The 20,537-nt window shown below is 43.6% G+C and overlaps 1 protein-coding gene across 1 annotated transcript in view; it reads left to right on the forward strand.

The window, feature by feature from the left end:
* GARNL3 (GTPase activating Rap/RanGAP domain like 3) overlaps nucleotides 1–20,537 on the forward strand; it is a 153,684-nt gene that overhangs the window by 28,839 nt on the left and 104,308 nt on the right. Inside the window, exon 3 of the mRNA XM_019949205.3 lies at nucleotides 15,766–15,835. Within this exon, the coding sequence (XP_019804764.2) occupies nucleotides 15,766–15,835 (70 nt within the window). The remainder of the gene's footprint in view (nucleotides 1–15,765; nucleotides 15,836–20,537) is intronic.

A 20,537-nucleotide genomic window follows, 5' to 3' on the forward strand; every position in this document is an offset into this window, starting at 1 on the left:
TAATTCTGCTTGCCCTGGCAAACAGAGCAGGGGTGGTCAGGAGGTAGGAGAACAGAATTCAAAGGGGTCAGAGAAGCCAGTGGAGGAGTTTCAAGAAGGGCAGTGCTCTCTGACCGGTCACAAAAATAACTTAGGAAGTTTGTTCAAAAATATAGATCATGGAACCTATTTAATTAGAACCCTTAGTGGTGGGACCCAGGGATCTGGCTGAAGGTGTCAAATATAACAGAAAGTTTGAAGATCGAAACTAAAATCTTCCATTGAATTTGATGATTCGGAAGCCACGGGGCTCCTCTGAAAACGCCGTTTCACTTGGGAAGGGAGGGCAGAAGGCAGATGGCGAGTCTCTCTGCATCCTCACATCTCCTCATTCATAACCTCCTTTCAGGGCCATGTCCGACCCTACAAGAGGCAAAGTTTCCTCATTAGTTCAGTACATTAGGAAAAGACAAAGGAAAGCTATTGGAAAGATGGTTATTTGAGGGGTGTTCTGCCTTAAACGGATGTCAGCCAGGAGCAGAAGGAAGAAAGTTTGAAAAGTTTTTAATTCCATCTGAATTACCTGCCCATTCTTTTTTCCCATCAGTCCTTCCTGTGATTAATTACAATATACTACCAATAAGTTGGATTTCTTAAAAAGTATAATTCAGACTTAATTTCCCTCACTCGGCTGAATTAGCAGTGGTTTGCTTTTTGATCTTTTGGAGAAAGTTGCCACGTATTTGAAAGAGTTTATCATCAAGGCGTGATACAAATATCAGGCAATTTCGTATTTAGACATTTTAAAATTGTTTCTAAAAGCCTCAAAAGACCTAGTTTGCTCCTGAGTAAAGGACTACTTGATTTTAAAACACAAAGCTGGAGAGAAAGCCTTTGGGTTTACTGTTGGGGAAATTCTATTGTTTCCAGGAAGAAACTTCTCCTCCAGTTCCATGGAGGAAAGAGGCTGGACAGCTGACTTGCCCCTTCCTCTTTTCCTCTCTTACCTTTGCGATCTGGTTGCCCACCGAGCTTGTGCGTTAGCTCCTCTCTTGTTTCCACATGGAAAAACACACCTGCGTCTTCTAGAGACAGGTGTGGAGGCCCACCTGCCTCGATATCCCCTGTTGGAGCTCGACAGTCATGAGACAGTGATTCCTCGGCAACCATTCAGGTGAGTAGCTGCCTCTCTGCAGACCAGGCTCTCCCGCAAGTGGGCTGCTCCAGGTCTAAACTTGGGGGAAGTAGTAGGAAGTCTATGTGGCTGTCGGGCTCAGCCACATTTGCCAATGAAACTCTGACAGTGAGGAAACTGATGTCTTGATTTCCATTTGCCTGACTCCTGTCTCTAATTCTCAACCGATTCCGAACACAGAGAAGAGAGCAGCTTGATTTATTAAAAAGCTCAGATAATTGTGAGACAGGCTAGGATCTGTGTGGGTCTGGTTAGGAGGGGGTTTGTTTTGTTCTGTTTGTTTTTATTCTCTTGTTCTTCCGTGTCATAGCAGAGTATGTGGCACATAGAAAGTGCTCACTAAATACTTGTTGGGTAAGTTAAAGATAATAGAGCAGAGATGCCTGTTAGGGAGGCTCCTGCAACGATGCAGGTCTGAGCTAAAGCAGAGAACGTGAAAATGGAAAGGGGAGAAGTGGCGAGGAACTAAAAGACATGGTGGAATTCTCGAAATATCCTCACGTGCACAATGGCGTGTACAAGGTTATGCACTGCAGTTTATTAGTAGTAGCGAAAGGTTGAAACTGGCTAAATAAAATACAGTACATCTACTCAGTGGAATAGTAGGTAGCCATAAGAAAGAATATGGAGGATCTTTTGGTACTGATTTGGAAAGATCTCCAAGATACATTAAATAGAAAAACAACAAAAACAAGGAGTGGAGTTGTGTATAGTATGCTACCATTTACCAAAGGCAAAAGGGAATATGTATTTCTCTTTCTTTGTAAATGCATATAGCATCTCTGGCAGACACACAGTAAACAATAGAGGTTGCTGGTAAGGAGAGGAAATGAGGGGCCGAGGAGGGAGGAGAGCACAGACTTACCCCTGTATGGCCTTTTGGACTCTTGTGAGTTTTGAAGCAAGTGAGTTTTACCTCTTCAAAGAGTGAAATACAGATACAAACATACAACAATCAAAATCAACACTGTGTGGGGCCTCTACCGGGGGCCTGGAGACTGATTAAGATGTTGGATGTGAGAGAATACCTGGGCGATGACTCTGAACTTGCACCTCAAGTGACTGGGAAGAAGATGGCAGCTCTGCTGACTGAGATGTGAGTGAGGAGTGGGAGTGAGGGTGACTCAGGGCATGTTATGTTTAAGAGGCCCCCGGGGGTGTCCGCAGAACCATGTCCGACAGCTGTAAGTCTGAACTTGCAGTTGGAGAGAAAGATTGAGTTGGAGATTTGGTCTGGGGAGTTGTTAGCATAGAGGTAGTATTTGAAGGTGCCGGAGCAGTGAGGTCCCCAGGGAGGTGAGTGGCCTGAATGGAAGGGAGAGGAATGTGGATCTTCACTGCTCAAGGGTGGCGTAGGGTTCAACACTGAGTTGCTGCTCTGTGTGGTCTAAGTCAGGGAGGGGTATGGCATCACTCTGCCAGGACATCCTGGTCTTTTTCTGGGAACAGAAGCTGCACCATTGAGCTCCACATCCCCTGGAGGAATAATCACTAACAGCAATCATTCTTCCTCAAGGAGGTTATGCCATTACTAAGAACTCTATTCCTTTGACTATTCGCGTTGTCTATTGTTACAAATTTTATAGTCCTCAAGGGCCAGTAACCCATTTTTGGTGCTCACCTCATCTCAAAGTACAGTGCAGAACACCATAAGGACACACTATAAATAGTGACTAGAGAGTATGACTCTTTTTTTTTTTTTTTTTTTTTTGCGGTAAGCGGACCGCTCACTGCTGTGGTCTCTCCCGTTGCGGAGCACAGGCTCCGGACGCGCAGGCTCAGCGGCCATTGCTCACGGGCCTAGCCGCTCCGTGGCATGTGGGATCTTCCCGGAGCGGGGTACAAACCCGCGTCCCCTGCATCGGCAAGCGGACTCTCAACCACTGGGCCACCAGGGAAGCCCCAAGAGTATGACTCTTTTTAATCATTGCTTTTAGGAGGCAAAAAGAAATAGTTTAGGCTGCCCTGCCCTAAATTCACCTAAGCCAACACTCATTTTTGTAAATCGCATTTGGCTTTGAATGCAGGCTGGTTGCTTTCCTGTCATCTTCTATAGTAAGAAGTGTTCTTAGTTAAAATGCTTTTGCCTCCTATACTTCTGTGAGTTTGGCTGATCTAGTCTTTTGCTTTCTTTGAAGAATGTTCTCCACGTCCGTCAACACTCTCCCTCATCCTTGGTCTCAAAGCCTCATTTTTATAGACTGTCTCAGGATCAGACTACCTTGGTGAAATAAACATTTTAGAAAATCTTTCACAAATATAGTTTGACCTTAAAAGCACAGAGTAAGCTGCTTTTCTTCCACTACGTGGTCTGAATGTACCTGGAGAAAAAAACAACACAGAGAAGGATGAAGTGGATATAAATTGGTCCAGAAAATTAGAATACAATACAGAGGCCATTTAAAAAGCAGCCAGGGCCTTCCCCCCTCTCCTAGGTTACCTCAAGACAAAATTCAGTCAGTTCCACAGCATTTATATACTTTTATGCTTAAGACTAAGAATTTTTCACATACTGGTATTGGCTATAAAGGGGATCAAAATATACCACCCCAAAATATGCCACTTTGGCATAAGGATTATTTTGAGCTGAAGGCAATTGAGGAAAAGCAGACACAGGAAGAACTCTCTGCCCTCCCCCGATCTGCCTAAAAGCAGGGCATAAATTTCTCTTTGTAAAAGTGCCCCCTCTCCTCTCTACCAAGAGAAGGAGAACAGTCCTTATCACCAGAGACAGAGAAGACACCAAGATGAGTCTACATAAACAAACCTTACTAAATAACCCTATCTACCATTGCTTTCCCCCATATATCTGTCTTCCCGTGATTTACCACTCCTAGAAGCCCCAAATCCCTTTTCTTTTGTCTTGTGACCTCTCCACAATTTATTGCCCTTTGTTAAAATAGTATATAAACCTCTGAGTCTAACTGCTACTTTGGGTTTTCTTTTCTGTGCAGGTCTTGTGCATGTAAAGTTAGAAATAAAATTTGTATGCCTTTTCTCCTGTTAATCTGTCTTTTGTCAGCTTAATTCACAGGTACCAGTTACAGAACATAAGAGGGTAAAGGGAAAGTTTTTCCTCCCTAACAGCTACTTCCTAAAGTGAGAGCATTTTAGATTACAGGAGAATCTAGCTTATCTCTAGATTTCCACAAAGAGACTTTTTCTTCTTTGTGTTGTTCTTCACGTGCACACACCTTCCTAATGATGCATAACCTCTGTTTCTTCAAATAGTAACTGTGCTCAGACTATTCACCTGCTAAGTGCTTCATATGTATTTTCTCAGTAAATGCAACAGCCCTATGAGGATTGTCCCATGGTTATCAGTATTTGTTGAATTAATTCATTAATCAAGCCCCATTTTACAGTTGTAGAACTGAGAGCCCACGAAAGGCTGTTTCTTGCCTAAAATCAGGCCGTGAATTAGTGGTGGGTTAGACAGAGTTGAGTAAATATCAGGCAACACTTATGTACATGTAATTTCTCTATGCATATAGATGTTAGTTTATTTAAGTTTAGGATCAGAGTTTTTTTTTTTTCTGTATGACATTCTAAAGTAAATTTTTATTGTACTATAATTTACAGGCAATAAAATGCAAGAATCTTAAGTTCACAGTTGGATGAGTTTGACACTTGCAGATGTTTCACTTTTTAATGTTACAGTGTTGATCCATTGCACTTAATTGTATTGCCTATTTATTGAAAGGTGCCAATCTCTAGACATAGGGAATGCCAGCCTCATCATGAGCTAATGGCTGGTGAATGATGTCACAATGTGTTTCATTGTGATGGCCCCCACGGCATTTTCTTTGTTTGCTCATATTACTGGCATTGTATTAACCTCTGAAGTGAATTTTTTGAGATTAACCTGATGCAACATTTATAGTATTTTCATGTCTGACTCAAAAACAAATTTCATGAATATGCTGTGTAATGCAGTTCACTTCCAGCAGCAGCTGACAGTGGACTTGTGAGTACCTGGGGGTGTCTCTCCAGGCCTGATCCTAGAGAAAGTTATGAAGTGGTCCCTGTGTTTGCCCTGCCCCTTCTCTAGGTACCTATCTAGTATGGCTGGCCTCACCCTCCTATGTCACTCCTGGCCCCTGGTAAAGAAGAAAAACCCTGGGGGACATGGTGGCTCTCCTCAGACATTTGAAGGGCTTTCCTATAGAGGTGATCTTGTTTTATATGGCCCCAAAGAGTTGGCTGGCTGGCTTGCTTTCATTCATTCATTCACTCATTATTAAATAAAACTCCACTAATAGCTAACTCTGTACCAGGTATTATGTTACAAGCTAAGGATTTTGCATTGAACAAAACCAACAGAGAACCTGCCACTGTGAAGCTTATATTTTAGTAGGGGAGGCAGATGTTAATCCAATACCCTCTTTGTAATTTCTAATCTGGGGGTGGAGGTGGGGTCAGGAAGAAGAAGGAGTTTGGAGAGCTCATTCCAGGTCCTAAGACGAGAAGATGCTCAGCAAGTTGAAGGAAATGAAGAAGGGCACTGTGGCTGGAGTGCTGAGACAGGGCGAGCGGGCCAGACAGGACAGCTGGCTGGGGGTGTGGAAGTGATGGTAAGGAAATTCAGAAGAAGTGAAAGGGTGAAGATGTAGGACCAGCTGGTGGAAATTAAAGTGTGATGGATTTCAGTTCAATGTAGAAAAAAACTGTTTGACAGGAAGAATGGAGTGCTCTGCGGCATACTGTTTCTTTATCACTAATAGTTTGTAAGTAGAGACTTGCTGGCTATATTTCAAGTATCTGGTAAAGAATACACTATCACAGATACCAGATTGGACACCAAATGACCCTTAAGTCTCTGGACCTGGAAGTCTCTGGACATCTCTGGAAGTCTCTTCTACCCTAAGATCCTATGCTGAGGTGGCAGGAAGACTGACCAGGCTATTGTAGGGATCTGGGTATCAAATAGTGAGGACCCGTGAGATGAAGGACTAAGCTGGCTAAATATGGGAGATGATCACTGAGGAAATGTCCAACCATGGGGGAATGGAGAAGCAGTGGGATAGTGATATAGCAGGGGACTACACAGCACTGTCAGTGATACAGGTATCAATGTGTACAAATCTCAAACGCCAATTGTTCAGAGAAGCTAGTTGCAGGGAGATAGTCACGGTATGGTATACATTTGTGTAAAATTTAAGATCATGCTAAACAGTACTGCATATGGTTTATGACTATGTAGTACAAATATAAAAAATAAGCAGGGAGTGTGAACCAAATTATTTAGTGATTGTTTCAAGGGAGAGAGAGATGAAAATGAGATCAAGGAGAGGTACACAGGGGTTTCAACTGTATCTATAATGTTCATTATATTATTCTTTATTTTTCTGCATCTTGAAGAAATAAGACAAATTAGAGAAGAAATCCAGGTGATTCTTACATATAGGTAGGTTTTGAGAACCAGAGTCAGTGCTTCTCAAAGTTCAGTGTGCATTTGAATCCTCAGGGGATCTTGTTAAAATGCTGATTCTGTCTCATTAGGTCTGGGGTGGGGCCTGAGGGTCTGCATTTCTAATCAGCTGAGGGAAAAGGACCACTCTGAGTAGCGAGGGTCGGAATGACCTTGGTGTTCCCTAGGATTCTCCCTGCCGACAGGACTGTTCGGAAGTGCCCACTCTGGACAGCATGCCTCCCTTCAGGGTCTGGGTACAGTTGGGGGCAGTCTGGGAATCTCGGGAGAGAAGCTTTGAGAACTTGGGAAGGCACACTTTGGAGAGATTTCTCCAAAGAAGTTAAATCGACAGGCGATCCAGGGAGGTACGCAGCAACATATGTTGTCTGCTGATTCTTTTTCCTTAAATACGTTTCTGTTTAACACTTCGTGGTCATGCATGTGCAGGTATCCTGTGGAGCAGTGTTTCCCAAACCAAATGTACTCTGAGCTAGAAATCCCTTCAGTCTTGACATTATAGGAAAGGAGAAGCCAAGGTCGCTAAAGATTAGGGTGGGAGGGAGCAGATGTGCGGACATTACACTTTGTAGGAATCATTTTCTAGGTAGCAGCTCCCAGGTTTCTGGATGGTGGGTCTTGAACTGAGCAGAGTGACAGGCCTCTCATATCCCAAGATGGCATCAGCTACTCAAGAAGGAGACAAAAGAGGCTGTTGTACAGTTTACCAGATTTGCTATACACAGGTGTGACGTGCTTGCACAAAGTTTTTGTTCCTGTGAAGTCCGATGTCCTGTATATTTTCCCACTGCGCCATAAGTGCTATGACAGCAGAGAGCACACGTCTCAGGTTTAGCACCTGGCCCAGCACCTGGGACCTCACAGGTGCTCAGGAACTGTTTATGGAATGAGTGAATGAATTTCAACTCAGATACAGGTCTTTTTTAAATTAACCTTTTTATTTTGAGAGCATAATAGATTCATATGCAGTTAGAAGAAGTAACACAGAGAGATCCCAGGTACCCTTTACCCAGTTTCCCCCAATGGTAACATCTGGCATAACTATAGTAAAGTATCAGTCACAGCCAGGAAATGGTCAGTGATACAATCCATTGGCCTTAGATTTCCCCAGTGTCACATGCAGTCTTATCATATGTGTAGGTTCATTTCTCCACCACCACAGATAAGACACAGACATGGCTCCATCACCACAGAGTCCCTTATGCTGCCCTTTTATGACCACACCTACCTCGCTCTATAATTTTGTCATTTCAAGAATGTTGCATAATAGAATCACACAGTAAGTAAGCTTTTATGGTTGGCCTTTTCCACTCCACACAATTCCCTGGACATTCATCCAAGTTGTTGTATCTGTCAGTAGTGTGTTCCTTTTCCTGGCTGAGGGATATTCCGTGGTGGGCATGCACCACAGTTCGTTTATCCATTCACCCTTCCAAAGATTTCTAGGCTTTTTCTAGCTTGGGGCTATTATGAATAAAGCTGATACCAACATTTGTGTATAGGTACTTGTGAATATATTTTTTCATTTTTCTGGGATAAACGCCCAAGAGTGCAAGTGCTGGGTCATATGGTAACTGCATATTTAATTTTATAAGAAACTGCCAACTGGTTTCCAAAGAGGCTTGGCTTACCTTGCACATTCCCACCCACAGTCTATATATATATATATATATATATATATATATATATATATATATATATATATATATATATATATATTTAAAATAAATTTATTTATTTTATTTATTTTTATTTTTGGCTGTATTGGGTCTTCGTTGCTGTGCGCAGGCTTTCTCTAGTTGTGGCGAGCGGGGGCTACTCTTCGTTGTGGTGCACAGGCTTCTCATTGCAGTGGCGTCTCTTGTTGCAGAGCACGGGCTCTGGGCACGCGGGCTTCAGTAGTTGTGGCGCGTGGGCTCAGTAGTTGTGGCTCGCGGACTCTAGAGCACAGGCTCAGTAGTTGTGGCGCATGGGCTTAGTTGCTCTGCGGCATGTGGGATCTTCCCGGACCAGGGCTCGAACCTGTGTCCCCTGCATTGGCAGGCGGATTCTTAACCACTGCACCACCGGGGAAGCCCCCACCTACAGTCTATAAGTGGTCCAGTTGCTCCATGTCTTCGCCAAAGTTTGGTATGGTTGCTGTTTTTTATTTAGAGATAGAATTCCAAGGGCACTGGTACAGATCATTATTGAAAGGAGGCTTGCAGTGAATTACCACAAGACTTTAGTAATAGCAGAGAACCTGGTAAGTTCTGTCTTTGTCCAGAAACTTAGTAGATACATAAATACTGTAGGAGGAATGCATTCTAGAATGTTAGAGAAGTGAGGATTAGAATGAGAAAGATGACTGACTAATGGTGGGAGGTAACATCAAATATACCCAAAGGTATGTCAGAATATCTAACGGCAGATAGGGGGTGGAGGAGGGAAAGGAGAAAAGGGGGCAGGAACCCACCTGCGTTCAAGTAGAGCAAAGGCCAGCAGAGGTTATCATTAATTCATGACTCGTTAATTCAACAAATATTCATGGAGCAGCCTGCTATGAGCCAGGCATTCTGAGACACGTGGGACATGGTCATGACCGAGGTTGGTAAGGTCCCTGACAGTTAGAATAACCAGCATTTATTTATGTGTCAGGTGTTGTGCTAAGCACCTATGATATCTTTTAATCCTCCCACAGAGACAGATGTTATTTTAAGCCCATGTTACAGATGAGGAAACAAGCTCAGAGAGGATAAGTAACTTGCCTGGGGCCACAGAGCTAGAGTGCCATGGAGCTGACATTCAAAGCCAGGCATGTCTGACCACCTTATGGTTGGTGGAACTTGCTAAGGGATGGTAAACTTAAGATCCTGGTACAGGAGCACCTGGTACTGTGACCCCATAAGCACAGTTGGGGAACAAGATGCCGTCTGGAGCCAGACTCCAGGGGCTCGGATTTCCTGGGACCCTTACACTCTAGAAATCCTCTTGCTTACTTCCTACTTCCTAGTGTCTGAAATCTCTTCAAAAGAGGACAGGATTCTTCCATTTCGTCATTAGAAGTTAATGTATAATTGCAGCTCTGCTTTTTTGTGTCACTTATCTTCGGAAGGAGAGACAACTGCTCCCTTATGTGCAATAAGCTATTCTCGTACCTGCTGTTAGGAGGCCCGGGGCTACTTCCAAGCCTAAATCTGTAGTCTGGCACGTTTTTCAGCTTCTCTGTCCCTCAAATAGGGAGATCCCATCCATCTGTCTATTACAAACTGCTTATCCAGGGGGCGGAGGTGTTGTCCCGGCGCTCCTGACATTGAGCTCTGCTGTCGGTAAGCCTGTTGCTTTTCACAAATTCTCTCTGCTGATCCAGGAGGAGTCCCGTTCTTCCATTGGCTTTAACTCTTCCAGCAGGGCTGGAGTTGACTGAGGCCTGGAATAGGGGGGTCTGGCCAGTTGTTAGGGTCAGTCACTAATCTCTGGGCCACTTGAGTAAGGACGTGTATCGCTGAATTTCAGCTTCCTTTTTTTCCCCTTTTTCAGTTTCCATAACTTCGCCTCTTTGGAGGGGGTTGTCCTGCTTTCCAGGTCCCTGACTTACATAATGGTAATTTTTCTAGCCTCTGTGTGGAGCTGGAAATCTTTGCTCTCATCCGGGCCTTCTTTAGAGATTTAACATGATGGTCCTCAGCTCTGTTCATGCTCGTGATCCAGCATCCTCTCACGTTAATTTACTAAAACAGAAAGAGTTTCTATTTAGAGCCTAGACCACAGTCCCTGTGAGGAACTTGAACCCTCTGATTCTTTTTTGCACCTGCCTTGTTCTGGTGACATGCTTTTGGGTCCCAAGTATTTTCTAGGTGAGGTCACACTGCCAACACTTTTAGGGAGGGGATGTCGTGCTGAGCTGTGATGCTGCCCTTAGCCCCACCCTAGGAGGCTGCTTGGCTCCAGGTCTCCCTTTCCACCACAGGGGGAAAAAAGGCATCTTACATTTGGTAGTATATATGAGTCCATGCCACTCTCTCACTTTGTCCCAGCTTACCCTTCCCCCTCCCCATGTCCTCAAGTCCATTCTCTACGTCTGCGTTGTAAAGCAATTATACTCCAATAAAGATGTTTTTTAAAAAAAAGTCATCTTATTTAAAATTCTTTAAAAAGTTGGTAATCATGTATGCTGCACGCCCCTTCCCAGGGCTCTCTCTAACAACCAGAGAAGAATTCATACTAATAAAAAGAGCGATAATAATAGCTAACATTTATTGAGTAGTTTTCATGTAATAGACGTTATGCTTAGAATAAATTTTTATCTGCTCTTTTTAGTTTATTCTTTATAACCCTATTAAGTAGGTGATACTATCAACCACATTTTATACATGTGGGAACTAATGCCCAGGGAGATTAAGAACCCACATCTGTGACTGAAGCACTTGCCCTTAGGGACTATATGACACCTCCTCCCATTCATGGAAAACTTGATCAAGGCCTTGTCCTTCCTTATAAAAGTGCCGCAGAATGGCTAACAGGTTTCCCAGGGATTCCAGAGTCATCTGGAAGAGCAGTATTTTTCAAAACATTGTCTGTGAACCCCGTGCATCAGAATTCCCACCACTGCTTATTAAAATCGCAGTCAGGAAAAAAAAAAAAAAGAAAATGTGGCACATATATACAATGGAATATTACTCAGCCATAAAAAGAAACGAAATTGAGCTATTTGTAATGAGGTGGATAGACCTAGAGTCTGTCATACAGGGTGAAGTAAGTCAGAAAGAAAAAGACAAATACCGTATGCTAACACATATATATGGAATTTAAGGAAAAAAAAATGTCATGAAGAACCTAGGGGTAAGGCAGGAATAAAGACGCAGACCTCCTAGAGAACGGACTTGAGGTTATGGGGAGGGGGAAGGGTGAGCTGTGACAGGGCGAGAGAGAGTCATGGACATATATACACACTAACAAACGTAGTAAGGTAGATAGCTAGTGGGAAGCAGCCGCATGGCACAGGGATATTGGCTCGGTGCTTTGTGACAGCCTGGAGGGGTGGGATAGGGAGGGTGGGAGGGAGGGAGACGCAAGAGGGAAGAGATATGGGAACATATGTATATGTATAACTGATTCACTTTGTTATAAAGCAGAAACTAACACACCATTGTAAAGCAATTGTACCCCAATAAAGATGTTAAAAAAAAATAAAAAATAAAATAAAATTGACTTCTCATTAGAGTAAAAAAAAAAAAAATCGCAGTCAGGCTGAATCACAACCTCTGGGAATAGGGCCAGGGAATCTGCATTTTTAGAAAGCTCCCCCCCCCACCCCCGGGGATTCTGATGGACTCTAATAAACACTGCTATTTTCATTGGCATACTAATCACAGCTTATGGGTAGGCCTGAAACCAGCAAAAGGGATTGGTGAGGCTCTAGGGCAGGGGTTGGGCAGTCTTTCTATAAAGGGCCAGAGAGTAAATAGTTTGGGCTTTGCAGGCCCTACAGGTCTCTGTTGCAACTCCTCGACTCTGCCATTGAAACCCAAAAGCAGCCACAGACAGCCTATCACCAAAGCGCGTGGCTGTATCCCAATAAAACTTAGTATTCAAAAACAGGCAGTGAGAGGCCAGAGCTTGCTGACCCCCATAGGCATCCTGGCCCACCAGCCCTCTGACAGCCCCTTTTGTGTGGGGCTTATTCTTACACTACTTTCTGTTACCTACAGAGAGCTGTACCCATGAAATTAAAATCACCTGTTGTAACAGATAAACCTTGAATCTTAGTGGCTTCAAGCAATCAAAGTTCTTTCTCTCTCACCTCACAGTCCAGTGAGGGTGTGCCTACTTAGGATATTCTGTGTGGTCATTTAGGGACCAGGACTCCTTCGTGGTGCGGCTTCACCCCTCTTGGTCCTCACAGCCAGCGGATGAGGAAAGAAAGCAAGGATTATTCATGGGAAATTTGTATGGGCGTCGTCTGGAAGAGGTACCCATCATTTCTACCCACATTTCACTGGCCAGAATTCTTATTGTTTGGGGTCCAGAAACAGTGATTTCTCAAGCCTGTGAGGCCCTTGGTCTCGAGACTCTCTCTAGTCCCTTCTGTCTTTGCTTGAAATCCATCCAGTTCTAGCCCGGGCTCATCTCTTCCTTGAAAAAACCTTGCTAAGGTCAGCCAGTAGGAGCCAGCCCACGGGTTCACTCTGACCTGTCCAGCCACGTTCCTTGGAGCTGCAGGCTCGGAAGGCACAGGTCCACCTCCTCAGTTACTGTAGGTGCAAGTTTCATCACCAGTTGCTACTCTACAACCTAGATCTCTGTCTCTCCAGCCTCTGAGATGCATTTCCTCCCTGGCTGCTGCCTGCCTGTGAAGCCTGTGCCACGTGTTTTAGGTGTTGCCATGGTAGTAGCACCCCACTGCAAGATACCGACTTCTGTGCTAGTTCAGGTAGCACAGCGGCTTTCACAGGTAGACCCAAACTCTACGTGATTAACACAACTAAATGTGTATTTCTTGCTCACAGCATATTCTAATACAGATGTTCTTAAAGGTATGACCTTCCACTTGGGTTTTTCCTTCTTGGAGCTCTGCCTTCCTCTGGGTCCTCATGGTCCTCTCCACCCTGCTGGCCGCAGGGAAAGAGGGCAGGCACTTCCCACGGCATCCCACAGGCACATCACTTTGGTCTGTATTTTCTTGGCCAGAAATCAGTCATATGGTCACAGTCACTGCAAGAAGGGCTAGGAAATGTAGTCTAGTGACAAGCCCCAGAGGAACAGGAAGTAGGTTTTGGTGTGCACGTAGGCATATCTGCCTCTTGGGCCAGGACTGTCTGGACTGATGGAGTACCGTCCGGGGGCTTATCAGGAAGAAGGTCAACAGGTGGCCTGCCTAGGTGCTCACGAGGGACGTTATCAGGCAGCAGCTAGTGAGATCTGAAAGATGTGCAAATATCTTCACAGACGCAACAAACTTTTACTGCATGTCCACCCTGTGCCCAGCAGTGGGCCAGACTCTGGGGACCTGGAGGAGAACAAAACTCCCCTTGGAGCTCGGGGTGATCCCCCTAAACACGACCCTTGTGCTGCTGGGTGCCAAGGGGCCAGAGAGCCTGGGGACAGAGGAGGGGAGTGGGGCGGGTTTTTTAACATGGCTGGTTTGAGTGCCTCCTGCCGCCCTAGAAATGCATCCTGTATAGTTCAGCCTGCCAGCCACCATTAGCAAGCGCTGTCTCTGCAGTGTATTGGATGAAATGTGATTAGAGGGGAAAAGGGCAGCCGATGGCTGATCTGTTTATCTCTCTCTTGGTTGTTTTCCTAGGACATTGTTTTCCCTCTATGAGGCTTCTAAGGAGGTGGCTGCTCCAGGATGTAGGGTCGTCACCTTTTTTTGTGTTTGTTTCTGGCTGTTGGCAAAGTTAGGGAGTTGGCACTGTGTCTTGGACCCCCCTCTGTGGTGCTGAGGACGGCACAGGGAGGGACCCAGAGCCCGGCATCCTTGCTTTTTTCATGTTGTTGGCCATTTGGGTTAGAAGCCACTGTTGCTGCGGTTGGTGACTGCGTCATGGGCCTGGCGTAACTGATGAGGTGGGCTGAGGTCTGGGCAGACAGCGCTCAGTCAACAGCCATTGAGCATCGGCTCTGTGCCCGACCTCTGTCCAAGCCCGTGGACACTTCCCTCCCCGGAGCCCACTCCCTCTCGGTAACTCGGGGCGCTGGGGAAGGATCTTGAAACTGTTATGTAAGGCAATGGAAGTATCCTCCAGGAGCGTTTTCAAAAAGGGCTAAGAAAATGGGCATAGAGGACATGGCTAACACTGGAGCAGGCCACGGAGGGAAGTTTTTACATCTCTTTCAGAGATTTTTCGGTAGAAGATCATGTCACTAGAAGCAGGAAGGTAGCCTGGGTAAATATCTAGGACACCCTTCCAAGCTGCATTCATTAATTTGTCACATGGTTTCAGCTAAGGCAGTGAGGACTACAAAAGGTTAAATCTCTCCAATACGATGAACTCAGCCATCCCTGTGAAATGGAGGAAGCGGAATACCATTAGACTCTCTAATCTCATTTCTCTCTTGCTGTCCTTCTTGGAGCCTATCAAATAGTGACCTGGCAGAGAGTCAGTTCTGTGGACGTGAAACATCAGAGTCAGTCTCTTTCTGAACGTGCCAACAGGGCTGTAATTTAGAAAATGTAGCCTACCTTTTAAGGAAGGATGAAAAGGTACTAAATGCACCTTTCTTTGCATGTTAGATCCCAAATATTTGGGATATATTAAACACGTAATTCCTGGGGAATTTTATTTTCTGTTTTATTAGAGTATTTGCATGACATATTAGAACCAACTTATTAAAACTGTTTGTATTTGTGGATCTCCGGTGGTTTCATGAGTACTGCTTGAGGTCCTATATATGCCAACTATTCAATAAGATGTGTCTTTTGAGTGTGTAACTATGCATTCAAGATGCAAATGCAGTAACAGTTTTGCCCTTGTTTTAATTACTCTTCCTCAACAATGCATGTGATTTTTCTTATCTGATTTAAGCCTTTTTTGAGGGGAGGGGGTAGGAAAGTATTAGCTACTGCCATGTAAAAAAAACTAAATATACTCGGAAGTTGGAATTTTACATTTTTCTGTTAGTCCTAGTCTGTTTCCATATTGTCATGTTGTCATAAATTAAAGGGGAGGGCGTGGGGCCTACCAGGATTTTGAAGTTTTTTTTTTCCTCCTATTTAAAGTTTATGTCTCCTGTATAGCATCCCATAATGCTGGTTATTTTTATGCTGAGTATTTGGGACAAAGAGCCTCTCTTAAATGAAAGATAATTGCAAGCTTTGTCCCTTGCCTCAAGTTTACTGCAGGTTTTCTCTCCTCGTTGGTTATACAAAATGAAATTATAAACCACCAGTAGCCTGGGAGATGTCAATCGATTCCAAATGACTAAATATTTAATTCAATCATTGCCTATACTTCCAGGGATGACTCGGGTGTTTTTCTTCTTACTGAGGGCTCCATGCACGCCCGGCTCTGCAATGGCTGCTGAGGACTGTGTCTGTTGCAAGGAGGCTCCCCTGCAGTGAGGAGCTGGGCAAGCCTGTTCCATAGCAGCCCTTTTTGCAAATGGTAGTGGATTTTTGCAGAAGGTTTGTGGCCAGATCGCTATGTATAATACTGATGAAGCATTTTTGTTCCAGCTCTGTCTCGGAAGACCTAGGCTGTAGACGTGGGGATTTCAGTAGGAAACATTATGGATCTGTGGAGCTGGTAAGTTTACACTGTCTGTTCAGTGGTAGAACATTGATTTTGATTTAGAGAGGATCGCCAAGCTCTTCAGATCTTTTGTTGTATATTTACTGTTAGACCATGTGAGTACAGTATAAGGACTGGATGGGAATGAATGACTATTGAAGGGCTATAATAATTTGATCATCTTTATCTGTGTGTTTTTACTGTTACGTACTTTTAATCTGTGTCTTTCAGTGTGTTAAAACATGTGGCTTGGTATTTTTCTCTGTTAATGGTGTTATATAATTAAATAAAATCATTTATGAATTAAGAAAGGTAGCATTTGTTTTTATGTTATCTTGTTCCTAAAAGTTTCTAAATCTAGTTTTTGAGGTTTAAATATTATTGTAATACATATTCTGATTTTTCTGTACCTTTGCTCTCTGGGTATGTGATAGGAGTTAGAATATTTATGAGCTCTTTTTTTTCCTGTTAAAAGTATATGTGTTGGGCTAGATAAATGACTGTGATAGGTAATAGATATCTGGAATGAAAATATCCATATTTTCTTTAATGAGAGAGATTGGGGATTGTGTTATGATTTTTTTTAATTGTATGCTTTCATTTTAAAAGAGGCATAATGAAGGCATATCATAGCCTCAGTTTTTTAAAAGACAGAATTGTGAGTTCTTTTCCCACAAGAAAAGAACAAATTGCATGGAAATTTGAACAAATTTTCAGGAAAATGTGCTCATAAGATTCTCTTGGTTATTAAAACATTAAATTTATTATTTCTGTCTATTTACAAAAACTGAGTTGATGGGATCCATTTGTATAGTACCCAGTTATCCCCGATTAATATAAGCTGCATTCTTGCAGGGTTTAAAAAGTAAAAAAAAATTATGCCAGAATCATGTACCAGTAGCATTCTACTTGAATTCAAGCATACATTACAGGTTTGACTGTGTACCTGCCCCAGGTATATTCCTGAAAATATGCGTTAAGTAAAAGATTTGGTCCTTGTTCTTAGGGTGCTTACTGTCCTCCAGCTGGGCAGATAAGATATACATAATATATCTAAAGAATGAATTTAGTCACGTGAAAGATGCACTGGTTGATTCAATCAATGCCTGTTCTGTGTGAGTCACTGGTGACACCATGCCAACTCAGACCACCACCTCTCCTGAAAGAGCATGTGCGTAATTATAATTCAGAGTGGGAATTGGTAAATATTGTGAGAAGCACACAGATAGGGCCTGGTGGGGGTTGGGAAAAGGAGGGAGCAACCCATTCTAGCCAGGCATCTCGGGGAAGCAGCCTGGAAGGCCTTATGGGGGCTGTGGGATGTGGGTTGGTGGCAAGGAAGACAGACAGTAGATATTTGCACACTGCAAGATTCTTGGCAGTGATGATTCGAAGGGCAGCAAGCAAATGGTCCTGCCCAAGCAGAGAGTGTAGGGCAGCAGAGCATAGTGGTTACACAACAGCTAGGCTTTGGACTCAAACAGGCCTGCATTCACATACCAGTTCCATCACTTATTATCTTTGTAAACATCTCTGAACCCCAGGGGTGCCTAAGAGCTTGTGCTCTGAATTCATTCTTGTTTCATCATTTACTAGTTGTATGATCTGGAACTTCTTTGAGCCTCAGTTTTCTCATCTATGAAATGGGGTTTATTAATATTATCTACCTTATAGGGTTGTCAGGAGGATTAAATGAGATGATGCACGTAAGCACAGTCCCTGTTAACTAGCTATAGCAACAAAGATGAAATTTGGTAGCAAAAGTAGGACCTTGACTCTTAGGTAAAGACTTGAACGTGATCTAATGAGTATGGAGCTCTGTAAACAATGAGAGTGGTGTCTGGGGGAGACAACGTAGGTGTGTAGAATGGACCCTTTATAGACTTGTGGAAATCACAGAATATCAGACTGGGAACGTACTTCAGAGCAGCAGTGTCAAGCTTGAACAGGCATCAGAATCACCTGGAGAGTTTATTAAAACAAATTGCTGGATCCCACCCCCAGAGTTTCAAGTTCAGTAGGTTGGGGTTAACCTAGATTTTGCACTTCTAACAAGCTCCCAGATGATGTTGATGCCGCTGGTGGCAGGACCACCCTTGAAGAAACCCTGCCTTACTGAATCCTAGACTAGGCATCAGTTATCCCCAGCCTGATGAGGCAGCTCATTGAGCAAAAGTTCTTCAATCCATCTGTTCAGGTTTTTACTCTAGAGCCACGATTTTGTGTGTGTGTGTGTGTGTGTGTGTGTGTATGTGTTTATAACTTTTTAAATATTATAAAGTAACTTTTAAATACATTTTAAAATTCCATGTGTAATTTCACCACCTTGAATCAAGTATTTTCATCTCCTTTGGTACCTTCCAATTTTTATAGCTCCAAAGCCATTTCTACATGGCTGTAATCAAATTATACATTTACTTTCGCATTCCTCTTTTTTCATTTAACTGTATTTTGTAACTGTCTTCTTGTCATGTAGTCTTTGAAGTTACCATTTTAATCGGTGCATGATAGCCCAACAAGGTGATAAACAATTATCTGTGGAACAGTTTCCTTCCTTTTGTAGAATCAGGTTGTTTCTAGTTTTCCCACGTTAGAAATGACATGCGCTAGAGGCTGCAATGGTTGGGAAAGATGCAATGAGCAAGTTCCAGTTTTGCCATCTGAGGATCTCTTGAAATTCTGACTCCAGTGTTTTAGGGAGGAGACATTTTCTCTCGCCTATGAACGGCAGAGTATTATTAAATTAAAAACCATTTTATTGAGGCTTCCCTGGTGGCGCAGTGGTGGAGGGTCCGCCTGCCGTTGTGGGGTACGTGGGTTCGTGCCCCGGTCCGGGAGGATCCCGCATGCCGCGGAGCGGCTGGGCCCGTGGGCCATGGCCGCTGAGCCTGCGTGTCCGGAGCCTGTGCTCCGCAGCGGGAGAGGCTGCAGCGGTGAGAGGCCCGCGTACCGCAAAAAAAAAAAAACAAAACATTTTATGCGTCCTAAGTTCATGAGAAGGCGAGTTTAATTTTTCTTACACCTGGTTTGATGAATATTTTTGGGAACCCAATCGATCTTGGGTGTCCTGGAACTCAGACTTTGTAAAGAGGTCCTTAGGATTCTGTAAAATTGAAATTTTAGCATGAACTTCTTCTGACCTTCAGGAAATTGGGTAGAAGTCCTTGTGAAGAAGGATATCGGCCATTCAAATCAGCAGTGAGGGCAGATGCAGGGGCTTGGTTCCTAGGTTTCAACTGGGTATACATGTGGTGAGAGACTGTGGAGCTCAGATCTCTACTGACTCACAGGAGAGTTTCCCAGCTGTGTGTTGAAGTCTCCCGCCATGGGGCAGGCACGGTGCCGGGCACTGCGGGAGAAGGAAAAAACCAGTTGTTCTGCTCTCCTGGAGCTGGAGATAGCCTAGCTTTAGAAACCAACGGCCTCAAACTTTGAGTCTCCAGGCCATGTGTGTCTTCGCTGCCCCCAGCTGTGTTCCCTGCCTTAATCAGGGATGGTTTCCTCGCAAAGAAGGGAGATCCACTGGGTCCAGCTCAGGTATAAAGTAATGCATGGAAAGGGTGTGGGTGAATCTCCCCAGAATGCAGTGCAGGAAGCACAGCTGGACCCCATGTGACTGGGAAGCCATCAAGCAGCTATTCTCGTTTCTCTCCAGTCCCTGTGATTTCTCAGCTTCACTCTTCTCTGCGTGTCGATACCAATCTCCTCTCTGCACACCAGCTTCCCCGAAAGCACAGTTGCCTCTCTCCAGTCCATTTTTTCCAAGCAGCGGTGGGTTTTTTTTAATACTTCTTTTTATCATGGTAAAATATACACAACATAAAATTTACCATTTTTAAGTGTACAATTCAGGGCCATTATGTACATCCACAGGGTTATGCAACCATCACCACTACCCACTTTCAGAACATTTTTCATCATCCCAGATAGACACCGTACCCATTAAACAATGACTCCCCATTCCCCCCGCTCCCAGCCCCTCGCAACCTCTGTTCTATCTTCTGTCTCTGTGAACTTGCCTATTCTGCATATACATGTAAGTGGAATTATACAATTTTTGTCCTTTTGATTTATGATTTATTTCACTTGGTGTAATATTTTCAAGGTTCATCCATGTTGTAGCATGTATCAGAATTTCATTCCTTTTTATGGCTGAATAATGTTTCATCATGTGTATATACCGCATTTTGTTTATTCACCTATTGACGGATGCTTGGGTTGTTTCTACTTTTTAGCTATTGTGGATAATGTTATTGTGAACATTGTTACACAAGTATGTGCTTGAGTCCCTGCTTTTAATTCTTTTGGGTATGTTAACTAGGAGTGGAATTGCTGGATCTTGTGGTGATTCTATTTTTCACTTTTTGAGGCACTCTCAAACTAGTCTCAGAGTGGCTGCACCACTTTACATCATTCCCACAGCAGTGCCCCTGGGCTTCAGTTCCTCCACGTTCTCACCAACACTTGTTATTTTCCTTTTTTTTAATAACCATCCTAACAGGTATGAAGTAGTATCTCATTGTTGTTTTGATTTGCCTTTCACTAATGATTAATAATGTTGAGCATCTTTTCATGTGCTTATTGGCCATTTGTATATCTTCTTTGGAGAAATGGTATTCAAGTCCTTTGCCCATTTTTAAATTGGGTTGTTTGTTTTGTTGTTGTCGAGTTTTAGGAGTTCTTAATATAGTCTGGATATTAATCCTTTATCAGATAT

This window comes from Tursiops truncatus, chromosome 6 (assembly GCF_011762595.2).
Source record: "Tursiops truncatus isolate mTurTru1 chromosome 6, mTurTru1.mat.Y, whole genome shotgun sequence".
NCBI lineage: Eukaryota > Metazoa > Chordata > Mammalia > Artiodactyla > Delphinidae > Tursiops > Tursiops truncatus.